The sequence below is a fragment of the Peromyscus maniculatus genome, chromosome 7, assembly GCF_049852395.1.
Source record: "Peromyscus maniculatus bairdii isolate BWxNUB_F1_BW_parent chromosome 7, HU_Pman_BW_mat_3.1, whole genome shotgun sequence".
Classification (NCBI taxonomy): Eukaryota; Metazoa; Chordata; class Mammalia; order Rodentia; family Cricetidae; genus Peromyscus; species Peromyscus maniculatus.
Genome location: NC_134858.1, coordinates 104160268 through 104183939, shown reverse-complemented (window position 1 = coordinate 104183939; position 23672 = coordinate 104160268). Strand labels below are relative to the sequence as shown.

Here is a 23672-nt window from a genome sequence, read left to right as displayed (position 1 = left end):
GGGCTTTATGAAATTTCACTTTTCATCTTCCCCTTAAGACTTGCCAGCCTAGGCCTGGCGGTGGTGGTGGCAGCCGTGGCACACACCTTTAATCCCAGTGCTCAGGAGGCAGAGGCAAATGCATCTTTGTGAGTTCAAGGCCAGCCTGGTCTACAGAGCGAGTTCTAGGATAGCCAGGGCTACACAGAGAAACCCTGTCTTGAAAAAGCAACCCCAAGGGCTGGAGAGATGGCTCAGAGGTTAAGAGCACTGCTTGCTCTTCCAAAGGTCCTGAGTTCAATTCCCAGCAACCACATGGTGGCTCACAACCACCTGTAATGAGATCTGGTGCCCTCTTCTGGCCTGTGGGGATATGTACAGACAGAATAATGTATTCATAATAAATAAATAAATCTTAAAAAAAAAAGAAAGAAAAAGCAACCCCAAACCTCTGTCACCATCCTGGAACTTACTGAGGTTCAGAAGTATCTGTTGAAATACAGTATTCATTACATGAGCTTTACCTGACTAGAATCAAGGGGGCTTCGGGCAACACACAGCTCTGGATTGCAGCTAGAAAGCTTGTGTAGCTAACGCACCTGGGATGCTCAGACCCCATTTCCTCATCTGAAGACAGGACCGAACACATCGGTGTTTGGTGTTTCCCATCTCCTGTGTAACACATAGGCAGACCACCAGCTCTCTTCTGAGCCCCAGACAGGTAGCCACAGATGCTAGTGTCACTGTCTAAAGCTGCTGAATTTGGCTTCCTCTTTCTTCAGCACATCCCTCCACACCCTCTCAGCAAAGTGCAGGCAACATCCTGTGCCTGCCTCTTGCCCACACCAACTGCTGAGCCAGCTCGCCCCCACACCTTACTGCCTGTTCCTCTTGTTCACACACCGAGGGAGTGGGCACACCAGGTCTCTATTGCAAGCATGTTGGAGTAGCAGCTGCAGCAGGCTTTGATTACATTTGTGACTTTTCTATCATGTATGGAAATCTAAGGACAACTTTCAGGAAGTGGGTTTTCTCCTTCCACCATGGGTTCTGGGGACTGAACTCAGGTTGTCATGCTTGTGTGGCAAGAACTTTCAGTTGCTGATCCATCTTGCTGGATACTCCCACCAGGCTTTGAGGGATCTCTTAAGAGTAGACCAAGCAGGAAAGCCTGGTCAACTAGACCAAGCCATTTTCTTCTGAAGTGGCCGGTCAAGGTTTTTTACCTATTCTGATTCAGTCAGGGAAGCAGAAAGCAGGTCCCGGAGTGGCAGTAATTCCCAAGGCATTAGCCAAGCCGGTGGCTCACCGGGCAGACAGCTGATCCTGCTAGATGCAATGCTCACCTTCCAACCAGGGCCCTAGGATGCCAACCTGGTCAAAGTTTGAGGTAAACAGCGAAAGGCAGTGAGGAGGTCTCTGAAGAATGGGTTTGAGTCAGACTCACCTCCAGTCACTCATTACTGGCCCCGTGGTAATTTAATTGGAGTCTGGGGTTAAGGGATGGGCCCAGGGGGTTCCTGTTGCCCACAGGCCTCAAAGAGGCCCAACAGTTCACACAATTGCAGGCAGCTCCACCGGAGCCAGAATTGGAACACTGGAACAACACATCTCTTCTGATGTGAAGCAGGCAAATAATGTCACCGAGACTCAATGGAAGAGACTGTAAGCCATAAAATTCTGTTTAAGACTGGTAACATGGCAAAAAAAAAAAAAAAGTTTATGTTAAGTACAAAAGGGACATAAAATTGTATGTACAGTAGGATAACAACTATGTAAACACACCAAAGTCTATGCACAGAGATATCTAGAGGAACATTTAACATCAAAATTAACAGTGGTACCATTTGGGTGGCAAATTGGTTCTTAAAAATCCCCCAGTTTTCCTTCATAAGCAGTAGTTGTCAGTTACAACGGGGACTAATTCATTAAAAAAACCCCAGTGGCTGGTGGTTGAACAGTGCAGTGTCAGCTGTCACACAGAGCAGTGGCTCTGGCTGACATTCAGAGGACAGTGAGGACATCCCAGGGACACACCCCCAGACTGCCATTGCTTTCTCCCTCTTGCTTACCCTGTGACCACATACAGAATCCTAAGTTCCAGCTGAATCTTTCCCTCCCAATCCAGAACTCAGCTCTGCTGCCACAGGGCCCAGCAGAGGCTGTGAGGCAGTATGTCTTCCAAGAGCATGGTGCCTCAGCTTTGGACACTCATGAACTTAGTTTCTCTGTGACCAGGCAAGCCGCTCTACTTTCAGGTTATGCAGCCTTACTAGTCCAGAGTTACAGACCTTTGCTCAACAGTTCCTCCAAACGTGGACTCTTAGATCCTGAAGGTAGGCAGTAACATCTCCAATCACCTGGTTCCTATAGTCTGTCCCCTCTGGGAAGGCAGGACTGCTCAGCAACACTTAAGAGACTTCAGTGAAGGTGGCCACCTTTTCAGTTGGAATAACAAGTCAAACAGTAATTGCTTAAAAAATAGCACTAGCGATGCGAAGCCCATGCCTGCTTCTGAACAGAAGCAGTGGTGGCCTGACCGACGCCCTCGCGGCTGGGTACTCATGGGCCAATCAGCCTGTTGGGTCTTGATTCCTAGAGCTGCAGGGGTACTGCTCGCTTATGTAAATGTCTGACTACCATTTGTTCTCCTCTGAGGTGGCCATACTGGGAAGAAAAGGTCAGCTGCAGCCTTCTCAGTCTGGTCCTAGCCTTCTCTCAGGAGAAAGCAAGGAAAAGGGCAAGGATGCCGACACAACAGGGGAGGAGGAGTCCTGACAAACTAAAACACTGGTTCTAGCACCCTGTCCCCAACGCCACAAGCCAGGCACAGAAGCCATGCAGAAGGGACTGTCACACATACACCGGTGTAGACAGAGCATAATCAGGCAAAAAAAGATTCTAATACTGTAGAGAGGGCCCCGAAGTGTGGCTTGAAGAGCACAAGGGAGTTGTCATCCCAAGGCTCTTACTTAGCTGCCATGAAAACAGCAAACACTAGAAGCTCTGCTTCACGTTGTCTCCCGAAGGTTAACAGAGAAGACTAACACTTGTGGCAAACACTACCCACAAAGAGTCTTTCTCAGCTGCAGGGTTCCCTCTCCTGCTGAACTCTTGATAAACTAGATGAGAGAGAATTTAATTGGACACACACACTGTGCTCAAATACAAACAGATCAAGGGTCATATATAAAAAGGCTAAATATAACATATAACACAGGCCTAGAGCCAGCTCTTGGGGAAGAGCTGGGGAAGAGGGGTATCATCTGCTGACTATGTACACAATTCGCGGTGGGCAGGGAAGGAAGGCATCAGTGTAAACAACTCAGACTCATTCCACAATACTGGCCCACAGGAAAACGTGATGTGACTCAGGTACAAAAATAAACTACTACCTTGCTTTTGTACAAGCCAAGCTCGGTAGGATCCCCACGAAGACTGTGGGGCTGTCTTGATGGGGGAATTGCACCAGGCTGTTAAACCTTTCAGCTCTCAGAATTTACCTGCTACTCCCTTCCCTCCCTTTCAGACGCTTGGGCCTTGTTTGCTAGCCAACATCCAAGCCCACGACCTGCCCCACCCACCAACACAGGAATACTGTAAAGCCTCCTGACAAACAAGGTCCTTCTCTCTTTGTCCCTTTCTTTGACCCCAAGGTATATGAAGACTTATTTTTGTAAATGTTTGGCACCTAAGAAACATGATGGTTGTGGAATAATGCCACAATTACACAGGGAGACCCAGTAACAAGACATGCAGGGTGAGGGCAAGAGGTGCTGAGCTGCCCTAGCATCTCAAAACCAGAACTGTGGCTTCCCATGCATTTCTGGGGTGGGAGAAGGATGTGCGGCAATTGGTGACGTCACCGGCTCTTCAGCAGCAACTATATTCAACATTGAAGGGGCTCAAGGGCCCCACTGTAACCTAATCATAAGCAGTCACCCTCTGAAGAGCTTGGTGCGCTGAGAGCTGGAAAGGCTGAGTGCCAACTGAATCTGCAGCACCAAGAGTCCTTTGGAAGGCGCTCAGCAAAGTATTTCTTTAGGGCAGATGGACAGCACATCCCTGGGAAGGCCATGTGGAAAGATGTTCTCCAGTCCAGTCAAATGATCCAGTCAATCCCACTGTCATCTCAGTCACCTCTGTCTGACTTGTTCCTGTTGGACGCCCTCACTGTACAAATAGCCGAGCAGTGTCAGGATCAGTCATCAATGGTGGGCAACCAGAAGGCCTGGAAGGAGAACACAAATCAGCTTTTTAAAAAGCCAGGCTTCTCCTCACTATGGAAGGTTGTTCTTCCCCACCTCACAGCATCAAGGAGCCCAACCCAATGATGAAGGAATTACGGTCTGGTGGCCCTTACTCCTGATCAAACCATTGTTTCTACTGAGCCAGTAACACTTTGAAAGTTGGTTCTGTTTATTTCCAACATTCACTCCTGTGGGTAACCTGCCCTCACAGCTAATCTCATGGTGGCCTCAATCATACCCTTTCCTTCCAGAATCTGAGAAGAAAGGTTTGGATGAGATGGTTTTGCTGCCTTTGAGAGCAGAGTGGCTTTTTGGTTTTACATGATCTCAAACTCACTATGTAACCAAAGATGACCCTGAACCTCCAGGCCTCTACCATCCAAATGTTTAGATTACAGGTGTATACCAACACATCCAGCTTAGTTTCCTTCTGGCCTCCCAGTACTGGAGGACTGAAGGCAGGGCTTCATCCATGGCAGGCATGTGCTCTAACTAAGCTGTATTGCCAGCCACTGCTGCCTTTCTTCTGATACTATCTTCTTGGTTTCTAAAAACAAGAACTGGGCTAGAGGTGCAGCTCAGTAGTAAAGGCCCCAGGCTCAAGCCTCAGCACCAGAGGAAGAGGGGGCACTAGGCTCTGGATAAAGGCAGGAGCGAAACACTTCATCCAAGTTCCTACTTGAAGATGGACAGACGTCAAAGGAAACTAGAGACCAAGAGTCACCTATCTCCAGTTAATTCTGTTTTCTAAAATTGTGTGTGTGTGTGTGCGTGTGTGTGTGTGTGTGTGTGTGTGTGTGTGTCTGCATCATGGTACATGAATAACGGCCAGAAATCAACTTTTGAGAGTTAATTTTCTTCTTATGAGCTCCAGAGATAAAACTCAGGTTGTCAGGCTTAATAGTGTTTCTATACCCTCAGAACTCTTTCCTTGTTTTTAATTTGTTTGTGTTTGAGACAGGGTTTCATATAACCCAGGCTGGACTGAACTCCTGGTTCTCCTGCCTCTACCTTCCAAGTGCTAAGATTAACATGTCTGCCCCTAAGCCTGACTTTTGATCCCTGGAAACCACATGGTGGAAGGAGAGGACCAATTTCCACAAGTCATCCTTTGACCTCTACATGTGTCATGGCACATGTTCAAGAATACACAAAATAAAAACAAAATGAAGCCGGGCGGTGGTGGCGCACGCCTGTAATCCCAGCACTGGGGAGGCAGAGGCAGGTGGATCTCTGTGAGGTCGAGGCCAGCCTGGTCTACAGAACTAGTCCAGGACAGGCTCCAAAGCTACAGAGAAACCCTGCCTCAAAAAACCAAAACCAACCAACCAAACAAAATGAAGTTAGGCATGGTGGTGTACACTTTTAATCCCAGCTCTTGGGAGGCAGAGGCAGGTGGATCTCTGAGTTCAAGGCTGCCCGGTCTACAAAGAGTTCTAGGACGGCTAGGTCTACACAGAGACCCCCGCCTCAAATAAATAAATATACTAAACATTAATAAAAACAACAGAAGTTCATAGATGGGTAGTTTTAAACCACTAGAAGAATTTCTGAGGAGTTCAATGGAAAAGAATGGAGGCATGCTGGCTCACACTCCTCATCTCAGTGATCAGGAGGCTATAGCAGGGAGATTAACTCGAGTACATGGTCAGCCTGGGCTAGAGACATTATTTCCAAAAGCCAAACCAAAACAATATTCAAAACTCCTGAAAGAATGCACCTATAAAATGTTGGTCAGAATATTTTAAGGAGTAAAATTAATGCCAAAAGAACCTAAGTAGCTTGGACATAAAACATAGCACCAAAGCAAAAACTGCTCTGCGAACCTCTTCAGAAAGCATGGATGATCCCATCTTACTGGAAGAGGAATATAAGTAAGAAATGCAGCCTGGTCAGGTATCTCATGATGTGGGGATGTAACAGGGAAGCCACCACTTCTGAAACATGAACTTGTACTATGTGGATAAAACACACTTTGCTGTCCGAGGCACCCACTGCCCCAAATCAAGAGGATCCTAGTGGAAAATACCTCTCACTCTTTCACATACCATGTTAGAACAGGCGCTGGCAAAGGTCATGAACTTGGGGTTGAACTGCAAACAGGTAATGGGACCCGTGTGTTTACCATCCAATACAGCTACTTTTATACCACTCTCTCCATTCCAGACGTGGATCTTGCCATCTTCTGAACCTACACACAATGATCGAGACAATAACACTTCAAGAGGCAAATAAAGACAGGTGAGAAAAAGATAGATTGAAATCTAGAAAAAGTTTCAGGACACATCACTCAGCAGAAACTAAGAACACAATGGAGGAAGGGCACTGGGAATTGATCTTGACCTAATTATTTGTTCCCTTCTCTCGAGGGACTTATTTTTGTTATATAACCCAGATTAATCCGAATTCTCTTTGTAGCCCAAATCAGCCTCAAACTTCTACTTTCATAGTTCTGCCTTCCAGTAACAGCACCCAAGTGCTGGCAATTAGAATGGATGTGCAGAAGCGCTTCACTGTTCCTAAGTCATCCCCCCTCATACCTTTACATTTCCCATCCAGAAAGGGAGCTAGTATCAGTAGCTTGCCAACATCTGGATACAGAGACTACTAAAGGTCACCACTGTATTGATAACACCAAGTTATCAATACAATACAGTAATGCTTTTTTAAGAGCTTAATTCTAAAGCTCATGAAAGGAAACCCAGCACATTGCCAGTTCCAATAAAGAACCCTGCCAGTGTGATGGCATACTTCTGCAATCCTAGCACTTGGGGGAATCACAAATCCAAGGTAATCCCTGACTACATAGCAACTTCATGGTCAGAAGAGTTTTATATAATAAACAAGACTATCGAAAAACAAGAAAAATTAGCAAGCAAAGCCAGAGAGGTGGCTCAGAAGGTAAAGGAGGCCTGCCAGGAAGTCTGCCTACATGAGTCTGAGCAATGGAACTCAAATGATGGAAAGAGAAAACTGACTCCCCAAAGATGTTCTCTGACCTCCATACTCATGGCACTGCATGTATGCTTATGTACACAGTAAAGGGAACTACAAAGTCTGAAGGTGCTATACAGAAATCTGAAAACATCTATTAAACAGCATCTTAGTTACTTTGCTTGATAACATAAACAAATGCACAGTACCAGAGAAATAACAAGGAACATGAAAGCAGCTCACCAATCATAATAAACTGTGAATCTGGAGTAAATGAAGCTTCGAGTGTAACAGCTTTGCTGTTAGCATAACCCTGAAACAAAGAATGGTTCTCATTATAGGGCCAGTAATAGAAACAATCAAGAAATACCATCCCAACACACAAGCCCCTTTCCGCCAAAGGTTTTTGAATGTGCAGTGTTACCAAGACCAAATGAAAAGCAAACTTATGTCATTTTGTAAGAGGTGAATGACTGCAATACAAAGGAGGTAAAGTTCATATGCAGGAAGAAAACATAGGTCCATGCCCCATCACTGAGTCAAGGATAACTGCTGATCTCCACAATCCAGCTAACAGCATTCCCAACCCAGGTCTTATGAGCAAGAAAACAGCCATTCTTCAAAGCTGCCAGCTCACCCCAAATGTGTGCATCACCACACCCTTGAAAGCATCAATAAGACGGATGAAGCTGCCGTTGGTGGAAATGAGTATGAGTTTGCCATCATTGCTGAACTTAAGTCCTGTCCACTCACAAGTCCGATCATACTGCATCTTAAAGGTTGCAAACGGTCCCTGCAAAACACAAAAATAGCAGTCCCCAGGCTCCACACACATCAATACTTCCTCTATTAGAACTTTTTTTTCTATCCATTTAGAGTCTTTCTAAGTGGGCAAGAAAAGGATACAGCACTGCTCGCTCTGCTACTCTGTTACCCACTACTTGCTCCTCATCACAGAAAGGCTGTCTTTTTATACAGGGTCTCACTATGTAGACCAGGCTGGCCTCACAGAGATCCACCTGCATCTGCTTTGGAGTGTAGTGTTGGAATTGAAGATGTGTGCCACCATGCCTGACCTAGAAAGGGTTCTTAAACGTCCAACTTGCCCTTAAAATTTCTGCAACCTTAATATAGCTCAAGGATTCAAAGATTTACCTTATCAAAAGAACGAAGGTCATAAAGTTTGACCATTTCTGAGTTGACACCTGCGGCAAAAATTAACCCTTCTGGATCAAAGGAGCAAACTGGTTTGCCCTGTAGATGCATGAGGCCCTAAGAAAAAGAGGACAACAAAGAGTTAGTGAATGAAGGAGCCCACCACTCAATCACTGACTTGTTCCAGTGCAAACAAGGAAGGAATAGGAACTGCATCCAGCCTACCTACAAAACATTAAAAGTAAACACACACAACTGACTAAAATGTAAAAAGTCACTATGTGATGCATTTCCAATCAGCCTTAACTGTACGACATTACAGAGTTCAAAGAGAAACAAACCCCTTGAGGCTAAAGGTTCTAGGCAGTTTTTCAAGCACCAAGCCACATTGCAATGCAATCTGCTATGGAGTAGATCTGCTTACCAAGCAGTAGCCAACTGGTAAAAGGTTTTGCTGCCACATAAGACTCTGGGATCCCAAAATGGAACCAGTGTTGTCTCCCTTAACTGAGAGGGAGAGCTGATAATGCTTTCCACAGAAAATGCTCAAAAATATAACTGTGAGGTACCATTACCTGGCAGTTAGGAGACCGGAGATCCCAGAGTCGAATGGTCTTATCAAGAGACCCAGAAATGAAAGTGTCATCCACAGGTGACATGGACAAGGCCACCACCCTGCAATGTATCAAGATAAATAGGAGTTGAAGCAAAATATGAGCAAAAATTGGATGTGAACCCTAAACCACTCTGCCTGCCTACATATACCTGTTTTCCCAAGACTACCATCTTAGGAAGCATATACAAACTTATCTGAAGCAATCAAAAGTAGCTAATTAAAAAAAAAATCAACCTAAAGCCTCTGTATAAAAAAATGCATGGTCTCAGGCTGGAGCTCTACAGCTCAGTGCTAGTGTTAAAAACAAAATAAGTGATTCTACTGGAAATCAAAAGCACAGTGAGGTATTAGTTCACACCACTGACGGCTGCCATAAAAGGATTGCTCAGTACTGGAGAAGAGGAGCATGGTGGAGAATTAGAACAACTGTAGAGACCACTGATGAAATACGTGATACAGATGCCCTACAAAAGACCTTTCAGGCCAGGTGTGGTGGTGCTTGGAGGGTAGAGAGAGGCAGGTGGACCTGAGTTCAATGCCAGTCTAGTCTATATAGTGAATTCCAAGCCTCTGACCCCACCACAAAAAAAGCCAAAATCAACCAACCAACCAACCAAACCATACTTTTTCTGGCAAGTTATGTGACTCAGAAATTCCACTCCTAGGTATATATACTTTAGCAAACTGAAAATGTCTACACCAAAATGTTCAGGCTTTTACAGTAGCATTATGAATGGGAATGACCCAAATGCTCACTAATTAACAAATCAACAAGATGTGGACTAGACATATAACATGACACAATATTATTTGAAAACAAAAAGAAACTAAGTGCTAATTCATATGACAACAGGGATAAACTTTGGAAACATCATGCTACATGAAAGAAGACACACACAAAAGGTCATATGTTATCTGATACCATTTATACAAAATGTCCACTATAGGCAAATCTAGAGACATCACTTAGATGAATGGCTGCTAATGGGTACAGAGTTTCTCTTAGGGAAATGAAAATATTCTGGAATTATACTAGCAGTGATTGCCCAACTACATATATACATTCATACCTACAATCACTAAATTGTATTTCTTATTTTGAGATAGGGTTTCATATAGCCCAGGCTGCCATAGTAAAACAGAGAAAGCATAATGCATATTGACATGCAATTTTGTCACACTGTCTAGCTCAAAAGTTCACAGGTCCAAGTGGATACAAAAGGCTCTGTGCTGATAAGTACAGGGAACATAAGAACCAAACCCTTGGCCCTAGGGAAACTTACCTGCCAGTTCACAAGGTGCCAAGACACTAGAGCAAAAGTGAATAAGCTGGCCCATGTTTGGCTTACACAGTAACCAACACTTCCTGTCTTCAGCAGCACAGAAATACCCTGCCTGCCTGTAAGTAAAACTTTACTGAACTATTATTTTTTTTGAGAGAGGAGTTTGAGACAGGGTATTAATACGATATGTATCCCAGGATGACCTTTAATTTACTATGTATCTAAAGCTGGCTTCCAATTTGTAACAATCCTCCTAGCTCAGCCTCCAGGGCACTAGAATTACAAGTACATACCACACCATGTCCATCCAGAAGTACACTTTTTGAGATAGGTCTCTCTATGTAGTCCTGGTTGTCTTGGAGCTTGCTATGTACACAACCAGGCTGGCCTGGAGCCCACAGAGCTTTGCCTGCTCCTGCCTCCTGAGCACTGAGATTAAAGGTGTGCAACTTCGAGTCCAGCACAAGTATCACTCCTGACAAGCAGCTCTCGGCATGACATAGTTCTCCTGAAATCAGGGCAGCGTGCCTGCTATTGTGGAGCTCTCGAAAGACCCTGACCCCTTCCAAGGACAGATAAGGAGTTAACCATTTTTGGGAGAGGAGGGAGATGGCTATAGCTGCCATTTAAGTTGCCCATGCCCCTAGAGAGGACCAGAATTAAACTTATTGCTTCACAAAGTTAAGATTTGGGTGGAATTATTTCTTTGGCTTTCTGGGGTGAATAGACAGATATCTTCTGACACCTCTCAGCAAGTGACATAACAATAGTCAGGGCACTGTACTACCACTCTGTATCATCTATATTAATATACATGCCTTTGGTCCCAGCACTTGGGAGGCAGAGGCAGGCAGATCCCTAGGAATTTGAGGCCAACCTGGTCTAGACAATGAGCTCTAGGACAGCCAAGGTCACATAGTAAGACCTTTTCTCCAAAAAAAAAAGGGGGGGGGGCTGGAATGTTGTGGGAAAGTCTCTTTGTACACTGTGAAGAAGTGTCACTTGGGTTGGTTTAATAAAAAGCTAAACAGTCAATAGCTAGGCAGGACTTTGGGGGCAGGGAGAACGCTGGGAAGAAGAAAGGCACAGTCACCAGCCAGCCAGAGAGGAAGCAGCATGGGTAGTAGAGTAAAGGGAATAAAGCCACAAGACAAAAAGTAGATCAATAAAAATGGTTTAATTTAAGTTGCTAAGAGCTACTATACACGCCTAAGCGACTGGCTGAACTTTTATAATAAATAATGTCTCTGTGTAGCTATTTGGGAGCTGGCAGGTAGGACAAAAATAAAAGTCCATCTACAAATGGTGCCATGGAGAGATGGCTCAGTGGTTAAGAACAGGATGCACTTCCAGAGGTCCTGGGTCCAATTCCCAGCACCCACATAGCAGTGCATAACCACCTATAACTGTAGTCCCATGGGATCTGATACCCTCTTCTGGTGTGCAGACATATATGTAGACACAACACCCATATACATAAAATACATAAATATATCTTAAAAACAAACAACAACAGCAACAAAAAACCCTTTTACATCATAAGGAACATTTTTCATGTAGAGACTAATTCAAATGTTGGCCTTTGTAGTGGAAGGCCTCATAAATGCAAACAGTTCTTTTGTTAAGAGCTAACTGAGATTTGGCTTTGCTAAATACCAAGTCTAATTTTAAAGCATAGGTTATCACCCAATAACTTTAGTTCACATTTCTTACACACACACACACACACACACACACACACACACACACACACACACACACACACAGATTCTTGTATGGCACTGAGCCACGTCTAACCCCTCATTAATTATATTTATTTACTTTGGTATGCAGACTTGAATCGAGAGTCACTCACATGCTAAGCATGTGCTCAGCCACTAAAGTATACTCCACGCTCCTACTTACAAAATGTCCCCCTTTGTTTTTTCAAGGCAGGGTTTTTCTGTATAGATCAGTCAATCCTCAAACTCAAGAGATCCCCCTGCCTCTGCCTCCCGAGTATTGGGATTAAAGGCGTGCGCCAACATCGTCTGACTCCTTATTTAAATTTTAACAGAGACTATGTAGTTATTTCTGAAACCCCATCTTCTGCTTCCATTACCTCAGTAAACCAAGAGTTGATTGAGATCAGTCAACAAGATGAAGAGACATGCTGGACAGCACTGAGGAAGGCTGGACTTACTAACGAGACCTCTCCCTCTCTTGAGATAAAGGAACTAACCCTGTAACACTCGAGTCTTACCTTTTGCTGTGTCCAGGGAAATATCTGATGTATTTGTTGTCATGCAACGACAAGTAACGGATAGTGTCTGTAAGAAAGCAAACGAGGGGTGACACTCACCATTTAAATGGGGCTTACGCTGCATTTTCATTTCTGAAAAGACAAGGCCTAAGAACCCACTGTATTCTATCACCCCAGCAAATTACAGACAGACAAAGGCAAACAACTTCTCTCAACAACTTAAGAGTACACATACAGATTCATACAACTCAAAAGCCAAGTTTTCATTTGATAGCACTTCTACCAACACTTAATATCACTGTGGTGGGGCCCAGACGGACAATTCAATGGTGATGTGCTTGCCTAGTGTATGAGAATCTCCGAGTTCAATCTGCAGCATTAAACTACATTTAAAAAACAAAAATAAGGGGGCTGGAGAGATGGCTCAGAGGTTAAGAGCACTGCTTGCTCTTCCAAAGGTCCTGAGTTCAATTCCCAGCAACCACATGGTGGCTCACAACCATCTGTAATGAGACCTGGTGCCCTCTTCTGGCCTGCAGGGATATGTGCACTGTATACATAATAAATAAATAAATTAAAAAAAAAACCCAAAAAACAAAAAACACTGTTTTGCTACCAATCTTTGGATTCTTCATAATTTAAAATTCAACTTGTCCTACATAAGTATTTCCTGGCAAGGGAAAAAAAAAATCACTGGCTATAGACACTAAGTTTAGTGTCTGCAAAATGACAAATCTTACACTAAGTATCAGGACCGAAAACTAGAGGGCTATATAGGGATTCTGAGAATAGTCAGTGCTACTACACAGCCAGCTCTGTCAAAGAAAAAGACAGAGAGAGGGAGGTGAAAGAAAGAATTCTATCTAGAAAAGTAAACAATAAGGGCTAGAGAGATGGCTCAGTGGTTTAGAGCACTTGGCTTCCATTCCCAGAGCCCACATAGTGGATCACAACTGTCTGTAATTCCAATTCCAGGGGATCTGACATCCTCTTCTAACCTCCCTGGGCACCAGACACATGATACATAGACACACATGCAAGCAAACCACTCATACACATAAAATAAAAAGAAAAGAAAAACGATAAAAAGATTATGTTGACAGCAGAATGAAGTGAGTCTGGGTATGTGGCTTAGGGCATAGTGCTTACCTAGCATGGGTGAAGCCCTTACTAGAACTAGAAAGTAGGAAATTACTACGCTCCTAAAAAGATGAAGAAAAGCTGGACATGGTGACTATAACCTATAATCTCAACACACTGGAGACCACCATAGGGTACATTTAGTGAAACTCTGTCTCAAAAACCAAACCAAAACATCACTGAAAACAAACAAAATAAAAAATAGGAAGAGAAACAGAAAACAGGAAACATGGCACCAAAATACAGGAGGGACAAAACACATTATAAACGCAAACAGAAGATAAGATGTCTAAGCCAGGTGTGGTGGCACACACCTTTAAGCCCAGCACTTGGGAGGCAGAGGCAAGCAGATCCCTGTGAGTTCCAGGCCAGCCTGGTCTACAAAGTGAGTTCCAGGCCAGCCAGGATTGTTACATAGAGAAACCCTGTCTCGAAAAACAAAACAAAGATAAAACAAACAAACAAACAAAAATAAAGAAGTCCAAAGTATCAAGTGGCTTACAAAGGGTTTTCCTTTTTTGGTTAGGGTCTCACTCCATAGTCAATGCTAGCTTGGAACCCATTATATAGCCCAGGCTAGCTCAAAACTAGCAGCAATTCTCCAGCCTCAGCCTCCCAAATGCTGAGATTACTGGTGTGAGCAACATACTTGCCTTGCAGGGATACTTTCTAATGAAAGGACATTTACCCTCAGAGGGAAAAAAAGGAATCCTTTCCATACAATCTGTAACAGAATTCTACATGGTTTATTTGAACAACTCCAAGTCTCTCAAAGGACAACCATAAAGCATTTCTGGTTATTCTAGTGCTAGGAACTACTCACCTGCCCTAAAGAGAGATCCCTTCCCCATTACCTGGACTCCCAGAGATGAGCAGGGCTTCGCCATCTTCTCCACCCCACTTGGTAGCTGGTGCGCTGTTCCTGGCAAGGCAGTGGCCTGTACAGTTATCTCCTGTACCGGGTGGTATCATAGACCCTCAAACTGTACAAACTACTACCTCAGCCTGGAATCAGGCAAAAGACAACGGAGCACTGGAGGAACTCTGCAGGACGCACTCGAGGCAGGAAGGCAACATCCCCACAGCAGAGGCCTGGCAGCAAAGCTGCAAGTGCCACCACCCATCTGCCTCATCTTGTACGTGTTTGGAGAATCGTTTCATTACTCAGAAAAGCGGCCCAACAAGAAAGACACCAATCATTAGGATAGCCTCAGGATCCTAGTATTTATCCTTATCCAAAAGCATCAACGGCAGTGCCTGCTTAGAAAACTATTTCTGAAACAGGCATGAAAAATAGAAATTAGATATGTACTAAAATCAAGTTTAGGTAGAGAAGTCTCATTAAAGAAAGACTTCTGCCCATTTGCTTTGAGACAGATTAAAATATCAATTGAAAGTAATCTTTGCTGAATGTCTGGGCATGGTGGTACCTGCCTTTAGTCCCAGCACTGAGGAGGACTCCTTTAAGTTTAAGGCCAACCTGGTCTACATACAGAGTACCAGGCCAGCCAGGGCTACATAGTGAGAGCCTGTCTCAAAATAGGGAGGGAGGCAGAAGACGCTATCCTGTGATCACGAGCACACACTGCACTTGCAGAGGACTTGAGCTGAGTCCCCAGTCCCCAGCACCCCTGCCAGACAGTTCATAACAACCTGTAATTCCAGCTCTGGGATCTGACACCTTCTAGACTCTTTGGCACCTGTATTCACACGTGCACATACCACCTTTACACACATATACACACGATCAAAAAGAAATCTTAGATGCCACAGAGACGATGGCTCAGTGGTTAACAGTGCTTGCTGCTCTTCCAGAGGACCTGAATGTAGTTCCTGGCACTCACAGCACATGGCTCACAATGCTGGCAGCTCCAGGGGACCCGATGCCCTCTTCTGGCCCAAGGACACTGGCACCCACCCACCCAGAGATACACACATACATATAAATAAAAATAAATCTAACTGTGCCTGCCACAGTGGCACAGACCTATAATCTCAGCACTCAGCAGAAGCATCATGTAATCAAGGGCAATCTGAATTACAGTGATACTATCTCTATACTAAGAAATCTTACTGCAAAAAGCAATCAGTAAACCAGTATCAATAAGGCTAAAATAAGATAAAATAACAAGCATGTGACAGTTCAATCACTGAGACAGTTTGTCAACTTAGGAATTTATTCCAGAGGAAATCAGTCAAAAGCAGAGACTATTTATTAAAAAGCAAGTTTCAATTCCTAAAAAAATTTCTTTACTTAAAAAAAAAAAAAGTATTCCTGGGATCAAAGACCACAAAGGTCATCATACTGTTTTTTATAACACACACCATAGAAGAGCTAAACTCTTAGACCTGCCTCTAAGCTAGCACAGTGAGCCATTTGTAAGCCTTGTTTGTTGTTGTTGTTGTTGTTTTTTTGGTTTTTCAAGACAGGGTTTCTCTGTGTAGCTTTGCGCCTTTCCTGGAGCTCACTTGGTAGCCCAGGCTGGCCTCGAACTCACAGAGATCTGCCTGGCTCTGCCTCCCGAGTGCTGGGATTAAAGGCGTGCGCCACCAACGCCCGGCTTGTTTGTTGTTTTTAAGACAGGGTCTAGCTACAAATGCTAAACTGCCCAGATAGGGTCCAAACCACTTGGGTGCTGGGATATTTCTACTATTTTTTTTCCCCACAAGACAGGCTTTCTCTGTGTAACAGTCCTCACTGTCCTGGAACTCTCTTAGGACTCAGGCTGGCTTCAAACTCACAGAGATCCACCTGCCTCTGCCTCCCTCCCGAGTGCTGGGATTAAAGGCGTGCACCACCACCTGGCTGCTTCTACTGTTCTTCATTTCATGCACTTGGTCTCCTTTCCAGTCTGCCTTTAGTGTAGCTGTAAATTCTGTTTTACTCTCCCTCAGTCAGAAATATAAACGTTTCCTTTATCCCAGCCACCTGCCTTTGTAGTTTCTGAAGATATGGTTTCACTCTGCAGCCCAGGCTAGCCACCTGCCTTTGTAGTTTCTGAAGATATGGTTTCACTCTGCAGCCCAGGCTAGCCGGGTACTCTCATTCCTCCAGCCTCAGACTCCCAAGTGCTAAGAACACAGAGGTAAGGTGTCACACTTGCTTTAATCCACAGACATATTCTGAAAGGAAAGGCCCAGTAATTTACTAATTCTTGTGTCAAGTATTTCTCCCTTTCATTTTTGCTAAGTATTCTTTCAAGTTTCAAGGAGTGCAAATCATAAACATAATTAGTTACTTCCTTTTCCCACTCTCCATTGTACAGTAGAAATTTTTCATACTCTGTTCCAAGTCCCTCCAAAGTCCTTGTGGCTTGCTTCCAGCCTTCTTTCACTTTTAACGATGTAATCAGCACTGCTAACATTATAGGAAAACATTTAAACCAACTATAACCACAGCACAAACCCCCACAAAGATTCGTCAAGTATTCAAAGGAACCAGACTGTGACCTCCTAAACAGGCTTGCTTACCGTCTATTTTGTTAGAGCTGTAAACGACCGTGTTGGCTGCATGAGTGTATCTGATGAGGTCCACACCGTATTTCTTACTGTACAGGGTTCTCTTTGGTCTGATGAGCAAACAAAGGGAAAAACAAAAACCATCAGAATCCAATATCACAAACACTGGAGCTCTGCACATAAATAGCATCACTTGACTTGATATGGCAAGAGCAGGGATTATTAGTAGACACAAGTCAGGTCTTCTGCAAGTGTAGTATGAACTCTTAACCACTGAGCCACCTCTCCAGCCGCCAAAACCCATCTCTTAAAAATAAAAATCAAATGTAACAGCTCTTCAAGAATAGTAATTCCCTTGTGTACACAAGGCCCAGGTTAGAAAGTAAAAGTAAATTTAGAGTATTAATTCAATTTTTTACCACACCGCATTCAAAAGAGGGGTGGGGTGGGGGAGTTGAGGCAGGTTCTCACATGGCCTCTAAGTTACTAGGTTGAGGATGGCCCTGAACTTATGATCCTCCTGCCTGGGCTTCTCCAGTGCTAGAATTACAAGAGTGGGCCACCACACCTGGCTTCAAATGTAAACTCTGAGAAGACTATTTGAGAAAAAGGTTCAGGAAATATCACAAATCATGACTTACAACACAGCGATACACGAGTACTTGAAAGCCAGTAACTTCTCCTAAGCCATTCATTTAGAAAGCACTTTCTTTTTCTTTTTCGTTTTTTGAGACAGGGTTTCTCTGTGTAACAGTCCTTGGCTGTCCTGGAATGCACAGAGATCCATCTGTCTCTACCTCCCGAGTGCTGGGACTAAAGGCATGCACCACCACCAGCCAGGAGAAAGCACTTTCTTAAAGGCGATGATCTATCAAAATTGAAACCAGATGTAACACTGCTATGCTCCTACTATAATTCACTCTTAAAGATGTACAACCTTCTTATCTGGAGGTAAAAGTACCGGCTAAACCTTTCAGAAGACAGGTGACCCAATTTCTCTCCAGCAAAATTAGTCAATGGTTCCTTTTTCTTTTACTTTAATGTAAAAGTACGTGTCTCCAACACTAAAGTTCCAAACTATGGGTTAAAGTCCCTTAAATGCAAACCTTGATGATCAAATAAAAGGGATCTCAGGGGGCTGGAGAGATGGCTCAGCGGTTAAGAGCACAGGTTGCTCTTTCAGAGGTCCTGAGTTCAATTCCCAGCAACCATGTGGTGGCTCACAACCATCTCTACGGGGGATCTGATGCCCTCTTCTGGCGTAAATGCATACAGGTGATTACAGCACTCATCCATAAAATAAATAAAAGATCTTAGAAAAACCTATAACCAAAACAAAAATTTGAATGCTAGAATTCTCCACATGAACCAGGTCAGAAAATAAGAAAACCTTTAATATGTTTTACATTTATGTCTAAAAGAATTTTAAACTAGACATGGTGGTTCACATCTTTAATTCCTGCCAGAACTTGAAAGGAGGATCACTACAAATTCAAGGCCAGTTTCAACAACAAAATGAGACCTGCCTCAAAAACAAAAGGGAAAAAGAAATTAAACTCCTGTACTAATTAATGTTCACCCAGAGTCTGAATTTATGCAAAAGAATGTTTACCTTCTCAATGTAAAATTATTTTGGAACCAGTGAGTTAAACAATCATATGATCCAGGCTGCCTACAAGTCAATTTGCATTTTTAATTTTTAAAGTCAGTGAAGGTGAGGTCTTCTGCTTCATGACACGTATTCCAAACAAGAGTTCTTGAACTTGTATTATACTTTATTTATTTATTTATTTATTATGTATACAGTGTTCTGCCTGCAGGCCAGAAGAGGGCACCAGATCTTATTACAGATGGTTGTGAGCCACCATGTGGTTGCTGGGAATTGAACTCAGGACCTCTGGAAGAGCAGCCAATGCTCTTAACCACTGAGCCATCTCTCCAGCCCCGTATTATACTTTCTATATGTCTGCCTTTTGTAATATAAAATACTACCAGATCCAGTCTACTCTGGAGTTCTGCTCTGCAGCCAGTGCTTGGTAACTAATGATTAAGTGAGGCTGAGCATGTGCCTACACTAAATAAAGGTTGATGACTTTGCATTTATCAGTGGTAAAAGTGAATCTTAGTATTTCAGCCCATCTAAAACAGAAAACAGGTCTAGGGATCTGCCTCAGTCACAAAAGGCTTGCCTAGCATGCATGGGATCCTGATTCTAACTTCAACACTGCAAATAAACAACAACAACAACAAAAAATAAAGTATTAAAGCATGTGGTATAAAAAAGCTTGGTTCCACTAAGATATGGCCTGTGTTTCTTAAATCTAAAAAAACTCTTGAGATTTGTTCCTAATGTAAGGAACCTATTTCTTTATTTCAGTTCTACTCTGAAAGAGCCTAATGTATTATCATTGCACGTGTCTTTTCATGCACATTTCCCCAAGTATTTTGGCAAGCTCCTTCTTTAAAACTGTGATTCTGGAGGCAAAGTATGAACAAAGAAAATAACAGTAACGCCAGCTGGTGTGGGGGTGGGGCACGTCTATAATCAAGCACTTGGAAGGTCGAAGGAGAAGAAGATTCAGGAGTTTCTAAGGCCAGCCTTGGATAGAGTTGGAGGGTAGCCTGGGTTACATGAAACTGTTGTCTTAAGAAGGCAAACTAGGCCGGGCGGTTGCGTGCTCACCTTTAATCCCAGCACTCAGGAGGTAGAGGCAGGCGGATCTCTGTGAGTTCGAGGCCAGCCTGGTCTCCAAAGCGAGTTCCAGGAAAGGTGCAAAGCAAAGCTACACAGAGAAACCCTGTCTCCAAAAACCAAAAAAAAAAAAAAAAAAAAAAGGCAAACTAAGTGTGTGTGTGTATGTGTGCACCTAATTAATTCAAGGAATGAAATGTATTATGTTTAAGTGGACAAAAACAAACAAACAAAAATCCTCAACACCTCTTTTTGGGCTGATGAGATGGCTTAAAGGCTAAAGGCAACTGTCATCAAGCTCAATAACCTGAGTTCAATCCCTAGGACTCATATGATAGAAGGAAAACACCAAATCCTGCAAGCTGTCCTCTGATTTATACATGTACAGCAAGCTCACACAATAAAAAAGTACAAAAAGAAATATTGTAGGGAAAAAAACTACTTTTGACAAAAAGAAAAATGTAAAAAAAAAAAATTCTTTTAAGCCAAATATTGTTGGTTCACACTTGTAATCCTAGCACACGGGAGGCTGAGGCAGAATTGCTATTTGAAGCCAGCCAGCACTATGGTGACATGCTAAGTTCCAAATGCTGGGATTGTTTGACTGCTCTTCTAAAATATGTATGTAGTTTAGATTTACTGATTTTATGTATGAGTGTTTTGCCTGCATCTATGCATGTGCACCCTGTGCATGTCTAATGCCCATGGAGGTCAGAGAGTATCAGATCCCCTGGACCTGGAGTTAAACGTAGTTGTGAGCCTCCGAGTCAGTTCTGGCACTGAACCCAGGTTCTCTGAAAGATTAGCATGTGCTCTTAACCCTGAGCCATCTCTCCAGCTCCTGGATCCTTTTTTCAAACACATTTTCTTTTTAAAACAAGTTTTTTGTTTTTAAAGACTTATTTACTTTATTTTTATGGTATAAGGGTTTGATTGTAAGTATGTCTGTGCATCATGTGTGTTCCTGGCATCTCAAAAGTCAGAAGTAGGAGTCAGATACTCTGGAACTAGAATTATATAGATGGTTGTGAAGCTCCATGCTGCTGCTGGGAACTGACCCCAGATCCTCTGTAAGAGCAGCAAGTATACTTTTTATTCATTCATTCATTCATTCATTCATTCATTCATTCATTTATTTATTTATTTATTTATTTATTTATGTATGTTTTTCGAGACAGGGTTTCTCTGTAGCTTTGGAGCCTGTCCTGGACTACCTCTGTAGACCAGGCTGGCCACGAACTCACAGAGATCCACTTGCCTCTGCCTCCTGAGTGCTGGGATTACAGGCATGCGCCACCACTGCCCGGCAAAAATTGTCTGTAAACTTCCTTTCATTTTTTTTTTTTCCAGAGCTGAGGACCGAACCCAGGGCCTTGCAGCGCTCTACCACTGAGCTAACTCCCCAACCCGCGCAAGTATACTCTTAACCATCTCTCCAGCTGGCGTATTTTCTTTTTTTGAGACAGGTCTTACTATGTAGTTCCAAGCTGCATCCAATATTCCCACCCTAGTCTCCCAAGTGCTGGAGTTACAGGTGCTGCTGAGCAGAATGTTCTTTTTTTTCCTTCAAGAAAGTTCTTTGGGACATTGTAACTTTCTATTAAGTCTGTACTCATGTAAAAAGATTTTCTGCATCAATAAACAGTCTTATAGTCTTAGCATTTTGTTCCTTTGAATAAGGGATATGCATTTCCATTTCAGCTCTTGGAGGGAAGATTCTAATCTATGTACTGCACTAAACATTTCAAGCAAACCAACTTCAAATTACTTCTAGTTCCCAACTTTAAATCCTACCAGCTCTTCCAAACAAACTCGAATGGGCAGAGCAGGTAAAAATCAACACACTAAAATGAACATCAATTCAAACAACTATCTGTCCAGCTAGTGACCCTCTCTTCCCTAGGACCACCACTGTGGGAACTCTTCACATACAGCAGGCAGGTCCAGAGGCAGTTACGTAATACTTTGTTATAACCCCGGTGAGGAAAACATCGAATGCAGCTCAGTCTACAACACAGCCTTACTTTAGATAAACTCAGAGACAAGTTCCAAAGGAAAACCGTCCGTTATTTGAAAAAATAAACAAAAAGAACACCCGGAGAAAGTAGAGAAAAGCTAAGGCTTCAAAACCATAGGTAACTTTGACAAAATGATGTCAAGAACAGTAGCTATTAAATTAAATCAAACATCTGCTTTGGAAAGGCGGCTGGAGTTGACAAGCGAAATCAAACTGAGCCTACACTAGACTTCGACTTACAGGGGTGAGGCCAGGCAGACAACGTCTCCCCCAACCTAGGCCATGAAAAAGGCAAAGTGCTCTGCTCAGCAAAGATACACAATCCTAGTAGTTTTCCAGCTAACACATAACTCCCATAACCAGATCCAGAATGATAATTCCAAACAAACTATACACTGGCGGGTTTTTTGACTGTTCTGAGTTTCGCTTATGAAGTCCAGAACTCAGAATGTGCCTGCCCCTGTCGCCCAAATGCTGAGATTGCTGGCTGGGCCGCCACACCCGGGTAAACTTTTTTTTTTTTGTAATGCAAAAGGAAACACTAAATTGTTCCAGAATGCTTTCTTTGTTTTAAAGGGAGCTCGCATTCTGACCAGAATGGGGCGGCCAAGTTCGCAAGAGTCTGGCAAAGAAAAGTTTCCGGGAGGCCGTTTAACAAGTTAACTGTAAGCGTGGGTATCGGTCCAGGGGAAGGGCGGCAAGCTCACATGGGCACCATCGACAAACCCTGACAGCTAACCACTGCATCTCGCGGGGCTTGATGGCAGAGAGGCCGCGCGGGAAGCTGAGGGGCAGGGACGGGCGCGGTGCCAGGGCCGAATCCAGGTCACCGCGGTGAGGGCAGGGAGCTGACGCCGCCGATGGGCACCACAGCTCTTACGGTTCTGCCCCGAGCTCAGAGGCGGCCCGCGCCGTCTGACAGTCGGGAGGGGTGGCAAGGGCTCTCCGTCTGGCCGCCGGGTGCACGGACATGGCGTTTAAAGGTCAAGGTCAAGGTGGGGTTCGGCAAGAGACGAAGAAGCGCGCTCGCAGGGGACCAAAGACACATGAAATAACAACGCTACTATTACTGCGGCCACGGTCACCGTTAAAAAAAAGAAAGGCAAGGACCTCCTGCACCGCTGCAGGCTGGAGTGCACCACCGGCTGGGGGGGGGGGGGGGGCGAGCCTCAGTCGGGAGCCAGCGACCAGAGGGAAGGAGGGAGGCGCTCGGAACCCGGCCCGCGGCCGCCGCCACACTCACTTGCCCTCCTGGCAGTCATAGAGCACGATGGAGTCATCGTCGCTGCTGGAGATGACGGTCTCCCCGTTGGGGCTGAAGTCAAAGCAGTTGATCTTGTCCGAGTTCTCGCGGAACACCTTGGCGACGCGGAAGCTCCTCAGCACGCTGTCGGTCAGCTTCATGGCGATGGCGGCGGCGGCGGCGGCGGCTGCCAGCAGCAGCAGCAGCCGCGGCGGCGCAGGGCCGGGGCGGGGCCGAGAGGCAGGCGAGCGGGCGGGCGGGCGGGCTGCTCAGGGCCAACCCCAGCGGTGCGGGCGCCGCGTTGGCGGCTGCCGGGAGGGCGGCTGACAGTCGGGCCGCCGCGTCCTCCTCCTCCTCCTCCTCCTCCTCCTCCACCGACGCGCTCTCGCCGGGATGACGGGGACCTCACGGACCGTTCTTGCCCAGACTCACTTCACGGCCAACCGGCGCTGCGCCGGCTCATTGTCTCCGCCATCTTGAAGGGAGAAGCAGGGGGGGGAAAAAAAAAAAAAAAAAAAAAAAAAAAAATCAGAGGGCGAGGAGCCTCTGCCGCGGCGAACGTCGGGAAAGGGGGCGGGGCGGGAACCGAGGCGCGCGCTCGGAGGGGGCGGGGCGATGACGTCAGCGGGCGGGCTCGCTCGCATTTCCGTGGCCCCGGGAAT

At 44.6% G+C, this 23672-nt stretch overlaps 1 protein-coding gene across 1 annotated transcript; it reads right to left on the bottom strand.

Annotated features, from left to right (window-relative positions):
- Nucleotides 1–1629: 1629 nt before the first annotated feature.
- Wdr82 (WD repeat domain 82) lies at nt 1630–23263 on the bottom strand. Its single transcript, XM_042282171.2, has 9 exons — nt 23011–23263; nt 17071–17168; nt 12460–12526; nt 8894–8993; nt 8319–8435; nt 7801–7956; nt 7407–7476; nt 6278–6420; nt 1630–4210 (listed from the first exon to the last, which is right to left on the bottom strand). Exons 1-9 carry the CDS (start codon nt 23169–23171, stop codon nt 4181–4183), a joined length of 942 nt encoding a protein of 313 aa, XP_042138105.2. The 5' UTR covers nt 23172–23263; the 3' UTR covers nt 1630–4180.
- Between the last annotated feature and the right edge of the window lie 409 nt (nt 23264–23672).

Excerpts from the sequence above, each read along its gene's own strand:
- Wdr82 (XM_042282171.2), bottom strand. The coding sequence starts at position 23,171 with ATGAAGCTGACCGACAGCGTGCTGAGGAGCTTCCGCGTCGCCAAGGTG. Across the intron at positions 8,994-12,459 it reads TTCCCTGGACACAGCAAAAG|GGTGGTGGCCTTGTCCATGT; the intron begins GTAAGACTCGAG and ends GATACATTGCAG. Across the intron at positions 4,211-6,277 it reads CCAGCGCCTGTTCTAACATG|GCCTTCTGGTTGCCCACCAT; the intron begins GTATGTGAAAGA and ends TTCTCCTTCCAG.